The 10,017-nt window shown below is 36.0% G+C and overlaps 1 protein-coding gene across 1 annotated transcript in view; it reads left to right on the plus strand.

The window, feature by feature from the left end:
• The first annotated feature begins 21 nt into the window (after nucleotides 1-21).
• The window catches only part of NT5C3A (5'-nucleotidase, cytosolic IIIA), a 28,494-nt gene continuing 18,498 nt past the window's right edge, over nucleotides 22-10,017 (plus strand). Inside the window, exon 1 of the mRNA XM_010188038.1 lies at nucleotides 22-159. Within this exon, the coding sequence (XP_010186340.1) occupies nucleotides 22-159 (138 nt within the window). The remainder of the gene's footprint in view (nucleotides 160-10,017) is intronic.

Consider the following 10,017-nt stretch of genomic DNA (forward strand, 5'->3'; position numbering starts at 1 on the left):
GCGTGCCCCCCGTGAGCTACTATGGACAGGACCGCCGTAGCGAAAATGGGAGCGGTGGCCAGCGCCAGCGTGTGCGCCCTGGTCGGCGGGGTGGTTCTGGCCCAGTACATCTTCACCATGAAGAAGAAGACGGGCAGGAAGACCAAAATCATCGAGATGGTACGTGGTAAAAGGGCGAGAGCAGGGTGGGAGAGCGGAAGCAGAGGAGAGGAGGCCGCAGCCCCTCCATCCACGGCCGCACGCCCTTCTCCTTGGGCCGGCTCCCCACGGCCGCCCCTGTGGACGCTGGCGGATATCCCCCCCATTCTCCGCGCACGGCGACACACGCCGCCCTCAAATACCATCCTCTGCCCAAAGCAGGCGAGTCCTCTTTTCCTTGAGATAGGTGTCCTACAGATACCGCTGGCAACAGTTCGTCTGCTGCCTGGCACCAAAAGTGAAGATCGGTCTCCTCTCCAGATGTGTGGGGCTATCTGCGTCTTGTGGCCGCCCCCTGAGGTCAAGGGGCAGAGAAGGGGTGTTGAGCCCAGTTTCTGATCATACCAGCAGACGCTGGAGACGGGCACAGCTGTTCTACCACAGCATGATCCGGTAGCAAAGGTGTCTGCTCTGTCCTGTCCTGTCCGGCCCCTATGTATAGATGTATAAAACTGTAGGTCTTGGTGTTATGTTAAAAGCCAGCTTGTAACTTGTTTAAAAGGCAAGTGGTGGGGGGAACATGTTCAGCCATCTGTTCAAACTGGGAAGTAGCGTCTGTTCACAGTTATTATAAAAGGAAGATGGAGTTCTATTTCTATTTTCTTTTTAAATTTATTAATTGGGGTATTATTTAAATATCTGCTTATCAGTAACTGGATGGTAAAAGGTCTTAGTTTAGACAATATGCTGATCATGTAGAAATCCTTTAGAATTTGAGTTTATGATTTGGACATTGCTGTACTGAAGAACTGAACTGAAACCGTCAGGTCACTTTATGTTGGCCAGTGCATATTTTGTGGTCTCCCCTGCAAAACCTTATTAAAAGCTCAGATTTATTTTTTTTTTTTAATTACGCATGGAAACATAGATTTTGATAGGAACTAGGATTCTGGGTGTAAATTTTAAGCTGTTTTAACTACTCACTTGGCCATGTGATGCAGCACTTGCTAGTGGAAGTCATACAGTGCAGTGTGTGATAATGTGAATCCAGAGAAGAATTCCACTGGGCATTTTTACTAAACATAGAGTCATATTTTATTGTTGAAATAGTATTTGAATGCTGTTTCTAGTCATCATGTCACATCACTCAGCAATTTGGAGGGGGTGACTTTCTTTTTAGTTTCTGTGAGCCCACTTACAACAGCTTCTGGGAGAGCAGAAAGTTTGGATTGCCACTTTAGAGAGATTTTTAGATCTATTTCTTAAAAAGGGGTCTGGACTTTATAGTAGGATTTTACTAAACTCATTTGAAAACACACAGTGGCATAACACTGGTTAGATTGGGTTTCTTTTAATTCCTGTACTGTAATACTAGAACTTATTTTAGAGTTATGTGTACAATAAAATAACAACATTTAAAAGCCTGGTCATACAAACATTCGAAAGGCAGATCCAATAGTTTCACCAACTCTTGTTCACAATATTCCATTTGATTTCTGTAGTTCAAAAGTGTCTAGTAATTGCTAAAGATGTATTAACTTCCTGTACAATGTTTAAATGGTGTTTTGGCTGGAAAGACTTCAGCTTCTATCTCTGTTGCAAAGATTTTGCCTTTGATAGGGAAAAAATATTTACTCCAATGTTAAATGGATTTCTGGTGAGTGAATTTCTTAAGTATGTACTTCAGATAACATTTTCAAAGCTATGTTCTTGGACACAGATCTGTGATCCTAAATATTCCAAAACTTCTGCTTTTATGATTAGAGCTTTTCTCATCTTGAAATTGCAAGGAAAAAATAAAGCTTGTTCAAAGCATGTCAGCTTTCTTCTGGAAACATTTACCAATTGAATGCAGCACATTAATACTACATGTCATTCAAGTTGATGGCTTCCTCAGCTAACAAACATCTTTAGTTCATCAGCTGCAAGTCTTCTTTCTTCTGCAGGGAGTACATGTCATCAGGCTGTGAAATTTCTTTGCAATAAGCAAAATAGTTATATAAACTTCATACCAAGGAGTTTAGTTTGTCAAATAAGGGTGAAAATGTGTTTAAGTATTTGTTTTATTTGAATATGCTGTTTTCTGGAGAACTTTGTGAAATAGCTTTATCCACAAGTGTAGATTTGATTCAACATTTGTCATTTACATGACACTGCCTCTATTTTAGTTTGTCACAAGAGAGAGTTTCCTTTGAGCTTTCCAGTCTTTAATTTAGTTTAAGTTAGGGTGGTCGTGGGGAACAGTCCTGCTTTACTGAAATGTGATTTTCCCAATACATTATATACTATACCAGGCTGGTCGTCCTTGTTAGATTAAAATCACGGGATTGTTCTTGTATTTTCAGCAGATTCTTTTGGTTCAAGTTTTCTTTGAGAAACATTACACTTTGGTTTTATACCCCCATTAAACTCAGAATTTTATTTATAACTTACCAAAATCAATAGGCAGTAGGCATATTTACACCTTAGTTATGTGACTTTAATTCTCACTAATGAAATATTCTTTCATTATAATTAACTACAGCAATAATTTTTTTCACTGTTTTTCTTGGTTAAAAGATTAATATAAGACCTAAATGTAAGTAAAAAGCTGGCTTACAGCAATGTTTAAATGCTAAAAAGACAGTGACCTTTACAAATGAAATAGAATATGCATAAGACAAGTTAATATCAGGGATTATGGTGCTAAGATTGTTTAATGTGAAGAAAAGTGGAAAGGATTCTCAAGCATTGTGGAAAATATAAGGCTAACCATATTACCCTTATTGTTACCCTTGTTGAATAATAAAAAGCAAGAAATTCTTAAATATCCTTCTCACATTTTAGTAGATGAATTCTTTAATGAAGTAATCAGCCTGGTACACAAATTTAAGCTTAATAAAGACACCATAAAATTACTGCATCTTATTTGGAAGCAAAGCCATGAGTTTGGAATTAAAGTATTAATAATGTGTCTTCATTGACCATCTGAAGTTTGCAAATAAGGAGTTTCTGTTAGGTACTGATAAATGTAGACAGAGTTACTTCAGCTCCACTTCTGAGTTAACAGAGGCATTAACAGTAAATATGTAGCCAGTCACATGAAGTTTTACTCTGTGTATTAAGAAACAACTATCTCCTTACTTTGCAAAAACGATTCCTACAATCAGGTGAAGGAATCTGAGGTGAATCTCTCTTAAATTAAAGAGAAAGTTAATAATTCGATTTTTAAAGTAACTTATTAGATAATGTTTGATAGCTACTTTAAAAAGAGATTAAAACTTACAGTTGCATTCAATCTTTTGGATTATTCACACTCCAGACAAGTTTGCACTGAAGTTGTGGATACTTATATAGCAAATGAATTCTCCTGACGATAGACTTCACTTGCTTGCTTGCTTTTTTACAAAACCTTTTAGAAATTCAACAGAAAATGAGTGTTCACAAACTAGAGTGAAAAAAGTTGCCTAAGTCTTTCAGAAACATCTGTAAGGCATAGCCCATGCTAATTAAAATATTGGGTTAATGTAAGAAAAACTGCTTAATGAAGTAATAGTAATTTTTGTTATTTTTCTGTTTCATAAACAAAGTTGTTAGAACCCTGTTGGTTTTTTTTCTGCAGCTTGTTTCTCATTCTTCAGTTTTGAAGCTTTTTATTGTACTTTGTAAGGATGAGAAACAATACAGCTGGTTGAAAACATAATAGCAGAATACCTTAAACTAAGAGTTATTCTCTCAGGTTTGTTTTACAGAAAACTGGACAAACGCTTAGTTACATTTGTCTGTTTCTCTATTCTGTTCCTCAAGTGAGAGGATCTAATTAGCAAAAAACAGACTTTGTATCAGATTTCAACAACAGCAAATTAAAAATCAACTTTAGCAGTTTCTCAGTTTCTAGAACACTTTTTAACCAGCCATTATTAAATGTCTCTGGCCAGTTTCCTTCTTAATATGTTGGAGAGGAAAAGAAATGCATGGATTTTTGCAGTATTAGAATCTACCTGGAGATAAATAAGCAAACAAATAAGAAGTGAGGTAACTGCTATTTCTCTATTTCCCTAAGAAATAAAGGAACATTTTCTGTGACTGTCATAGGGTTTGCATGGGGAGATTTTTTAATTATTACTATTTTCTTTTACTTGCCTGTCTCTGGTGATACTGGCTTCTTGTTTCATAGGGCATTAGAGCATGTGTGCCACGAATGAAGGCTCTAGACCTTTACAACTGGCAGCAGTCACATACCACTCCACTTCTTTATTCTTCTTTTGTTGCTAGCAACAAGTTGTTTTAGTAACTGTGACGTTACTCTGGCATGAGACATTGATGACCTCCAAGTGGAGAATAAAGTAAAGGAGTACGTAATATGTAGCATATATATGCAAGAATCTGAATGGCTAGTACATGAAACTCCTTCATACGTACTTTTTTCTTTACAAAAACAAAAGACGAGTTTGAGCCTGAGCAAACTGGAATTAATAAAAGAGGAATGGAAGGAACATGGGCTCTCTCTAACAATACCACTGCAAGACATTGTCGCTTTCTGGGTAGTACAGTGATAATATTTAACATGTCATGGCCTTAAGAGCTATCCAGTGATGTGATCCATGTGGGAATAATACTGTTCCAAAAGAATGATGGCGTGATACAAATCTAAGCAGTGAAAAGTGAAATAACTCCTGATACCTAATTCTGCCCTTACCTGCTGACATGTGACTGTGAGCCCTTACATTACTAGTGATGAGAATATCAGAGTGCTTTTTAGAATATTGGTAAAACCAAGTTAAATTTTATGTGAGTGCTAGAGATGTCATATAACTATTTCTGTAACTATAAAACTTGGTTTTTGTTTAGACTGTATTTCCCAATAGAAAAATCACATTGACAGAGTGAAAACACAAGCATTACTAAAACAAGTTTGCATGCCCACAGGCTTTTTGCATAGATAATCATAATATAATCTAGAATGTGGCTTGTAAAGCAAGTTTACACAGGCAAGGAAAAACACTTTAAGGCATAGTTCATGTTGATACGACTTAGATACTAGTAATAGGTTTTTATTCTCACTGTAAAAGAATTCAGTGGGAAATTTTTAAAAATTGTCTTAGAAGAAGAAAAATTGACTCTATCTCAGGTTTGTTTGGGGTTTTCTCTAACACTGTTAAGAATAAAAAAATACTATACAGATTATGTACATACTGATATTTTACTTTATTCAGTGTAATAAGCTGATCCTGCAATTTAACCATCTGTTTCGGAAGTAGGTTTTAATTTTCTGAAACTGCCGATGCTTTTTTTTTTTTTTTTTTTTCAGTAGGCTTTGAAATTATTTTTTTTTTAGAAACTGCCGATGCTTTTTTTTTTTTTTTTTCTTCAGTAGGTCTTGAAATATATATTCTTATAAGGGATGGGTATTGGAAAATCAGTTACATTTTTAGTTCTGCATTAGTTTCTTTAAAACTCATCCCTAGTTAAAACAGCTGTTAAAAACATGATGACGAACTACACCTGAAAATCAAGTTCCAAGTAGTAAATACAAGTAAATATCAGGATGTTGTATATATTGTAAATACACAGAAGAGTTTGTTTGCTGCTTTCTTTTATCTTTTGTATAAAATCCTTCTCCAAGACAGAAAAGCAGTCTCTCAATGAGTCATTCTGCTCTGGAATATGTTTACCTTTTCATAAATGCTTGGCATGTGCTAAGTCATATTATCAAGTGATTTTTCTCCTCTTTGCGATAACTCACTATTGTTTGAGCTAGAATGGCATCTGTTCTATTAATCTCTTTTTACAGATTAAGACCAATAGTAAATACTGCAAATGTTACCTTTAACTGTCAAACAGTATAAGCAAGTAAGAAAGTTAATTGTCTGAATACACATATCATGGCAAATTTGTTCCTATTATGAATTCAAGTTGCATAGCATTTCAACATTCTGTCTTAACAAGAACTATTAACTTTTATTAAAAAAATACATAAATTGATAAATATAGGCATTGAAGAGACCCAGGGTATGAATCCATGCACTTATAGGCAGGAAAATACTAGCTCTAAATTCAATAGCAACTTTAAATGTACCTGAGAATGTAAAAATGTCACGTTTTTGTAAGTCTGGAAAGTTTTTTAAAATACTTGAACTTCTGAAGTTCTTTCCTTAAAAAAATAGAATACCTGTCTCTTACCTTTTATTTTCACTTGAATAAATTGCATAATGCAAAATACATAATCTTTTCCTGTGTTGGTTAGTTCCAATTCGTATTGATTTATTCCCTCCATCTGTGCATATGCATGTATGTTTTTTACAAGTATACTGCAGTAGTATTGTGAAGAGAAAGTACAGAAGACTATTGTGAAGCATGTGAAAAGTAAGTCTTGGAGTGAGTTTAGGGAAAAATATCAGAAGAGAGGCACGTTGTTAGATTTTGTTGCTATAATTTGGAGCATTGGCCAGCTGGTAATTTTCAAGATTTAAATTTTAGCTAGTTGAGCTGCAGTAGAGAGTGTAGAGCAGCAGGTGGCACTAGAGTGAATTTTGTATTTGCTCGACAGATCTCCAAAGATGGTTATACACTGTTTGTAACTTGTTATTTAATAAATCCTGTCCCACAGCATATGGCATTTCATGGCCACTACCTGACTCCAAGTCAGACACATAACTGAACCACTGCTGCATGTGGAGGACCTAGAGTAGCAGCTATGTCTCTGCTTCCTGTCAGATATTCAACACTGAAATTTGGCTGACCCATCACATGCTAAGAGCAACAGAGAGGCAGGAATAGCTCATAGCTATTCTTCCTGGCCTCCTTTCCTAACCAGCATGCAAAGAGATACAGGGCCAGATAAGACTGGGCAAGAAAGTTGGGTAAGTATGCTGTTGTGGAGGATGTGGAAAATAAATTTAGGGCATGAAATCTAACTTTTCCCATGACCTTTTTGCCATCATGCTACCGTGCAGCAGTTGATCTGTAGTGACTGTTTCCTCCTGAGGCAGAGGTCTTTGTATAGCAGTTACGTTGACCAGTTGCTGGATATCAGCCGCTTTCTCTTACCCAAAACTAATCAAGCACAAATGATCAGCTACTGTAAAATGCCAGAGAACTTGTGACAATTGCAGTAGGCAGATTTTTAGTCCCATATCAATCTGGAACTAAATCTAGACAGTCTAGGACTAACCCCAGCAGCTTGACTAGCACTGTGCCATTAAGCTGGAATCTGTGTTGGTCACCTCTATCTTAGGTTATTTGTGTGGAGTTTCTGACTGTTTAAGAAAAAAAAAAGTGCTTATTAAAAGTCCACTGGATTTTCTTCTAATCTGGCTAATCCTTATATCAATAGTGTTTTACTTGGATGTTAAAAAAAGATGAGGCGTTCTTCAGTACAAGTAGACATATGCTTAATTTTGTAACACACAGATCACCATGTTTAAATACTAAAAGTAACTGTATTCTTTTTGTTCAGTAATACCACAAAAGAATACAGATCTGCACTGACTTCGACAATAATTACAAAAATAATTTTAAAAAAACACTTTATAAATTATGTAAATAATGCCTATTGCTAGAAGGAAATATGGCTTCTGCTTTTATATATGCCAGCCTTTTAAAAAAAAAGTTTATTTATTTAAATATTTTTCTTAAAGGGAAGGGGTCAGGACAAGGCCCAGACATGGACACTGAAGACTCATCTAGGTCTTCCTGCTCCGGCAGGGGGATTGGACTAGATGATCTTTTGAGGTCCCTTCCAATCCCTAACGTTCTGTGATTCTGTGATTAAGTGTCTGAATATAGAATTTTAGACTTCTTGAGCTGGTTTTCCCACCAAGAAGGATTCCTGTTCCAATGAACTTGTTCTTACTTGTTTTCCCACTCATTAGCTGTAGCTTCCTTCCTACACCGTTATATAAAGAACTGTTTGTCTGCTTTGCAAGTTGGATCACTGAAATAATCTAAGTTTATTAGAGCTTTTGTTTTTACCTGAGTTTTTTATTCCACCTTAATGCTGACATAATGAATGCCAGTCAAACGTACCATTAACACTGCTCCTTTAAAGCTTCCCCTCTTTGTTGGAAACTTATTAGTTATCAGACTAAAATTGTAATTTTTACAATTATACTTTTATTTAGTTATTATCCTGGATTACATCTGCCCTTGCAATATAAATCAGTTATGGGTAAGCCTCAGTCTGGTTTGCATATTACCATGGAAAAATTGTATGTGAAACTGAACGGTAGGAAATAGTACAAAGCAGTAGCAGTATTGGTACATTATAGCAGCAGTAGTAGTAGTGTAGTACAAAAAAAGTAAGTATAGTATTGATAGTATTTCTGCAAACTGGTTTTGAACATGTCCTGTATCACTTCCAGAGGGCAAATACACAGAGATACAAGAAATAAGGAGCGTACAGTTGCATCTTTGAATGGATCCAGCAGTCAGAAACACCCATAAAACAATGAGACACAGAGGCAAAACAATCCATTGTGCCTCAAGTCATCATGCTGCCTGTGACCTTTAAAATGACTGTATGTTAGCTGTATTTCATACTCAGATTTAATGTATTATTTTTTCAAGAAGTTTAAAGAAGGATCTGTACTCAAGGAGATCCTAACAGTTGTAAACGTAATTAGTCTCAGTGTGTAACTTTAATTGGAGTATTATATTTGCACTACATTCTTCCATCAGAATTGTAGTGTCTGGTAATGAATTATAGATTAAACTTTGTCCTGCTGACTTTGCTTTCAACCTTGTCCCCTAACTTCACTATTCAAGGGTCAGAGTTTATTTGATCTAGATACAGCATTCTTAGGCTTAGTGAAAAAAAAAAAATCTAAGCAGATGTTTTTTTCTTAGAAGCAGATAAGAGAAGAAGAGAATCAGCAGCTACTGCTACATTAAGCCCAAGGCCTGGACTGAAAATTCTGTTCTAGATGGTGTTACATGGGAAGCTTCTAGGGAGACAAGCATTTGTTTTAAGTTCTTTCAGCACATGTGCATATAAATATATACAGGATATTTAATTATAAAAAGTATACATCCAAATGTACAGTTGGGGGAAAAACAGTATAGATCATCAAAATTACGTTATTATCCAGGGTGAGCTTTTGCACACCTGACAGCTAATTAAGAATTTATACATATACCACAGTATCGACATACTGTCAGTTCTTAGAATGCTATAGTGTTTGCCTAGGTATTTTGAAGAAAGATTAGTTTTACCAACAACCTCACATTCTTTCAGTAAGCGTTAGATTCTTTGTAACATGAGAAGGAAATTAATCTTTCAGATAGCCAGACTCCAGCATCTATCCTGTTACCACAGCAGTATTAAAGGAAAAGTAAAGTACCACTCAAATTCAAAAATTCTAATTTATAAAAAATTCATGTAATGTATCTGTGCTCTTTGAAGAAGAACGAGTAGGAAAAAGGAAGCATGGGGCACAAAATAAGATACTTGAAATTACACTATCATGAAGAGCAAATGATTCTCCCAATTGTTGTATGTTACAAACAGGGAGTGTTGACTTACCTTCCATGAAAGGTGTTGCCTAATACAAATAGTATCATCTGTCTAGCAGTGGTTTATAGCAGAGGCCCAGGGAAAGTGTAAGAATCGGGCAAGTTGTCATGGGGTTTTTTCCCAGATTGATTTCCCAGCCTCCAGCAGCTTGTGTAACAGAGACAGTGTCTGTAATTTGAGATTAGATTTTTCCTTCTTGTTATATAGTACCTTTTTAAGGATGTGTAAACTCACAATATCAGCAGAAAGGAATTCCTCATCTTACTACTATACTTAATTATGTGACCTGTAGTTGACTCCTTGCATTTGTTTTGAGTGTGCCTCCTTTTAATTTTAGTTGATGACCTCTAGCTCTTACACTGAAAGAGATGGTAAACAGTCTTTCC

The sequence above is a fragment of the Mesitornis unicolor genome, unplaced genomic scaffold (assembly GCF_000695765.1).
Source record: "Mesitornis unicolor isolate BGI_N332 unplaced genomic scaffold, ASM69576v1 scaffold44657, whole genome shotgun sequence".
Taxonomy (NCBI): domain Eukaryota; kingdom Metazoa; phylum Chordata; class Aves; order Mesitornithiformes; family Mesitornithidae; genus Mesitornis; species Mesitornis unicolor.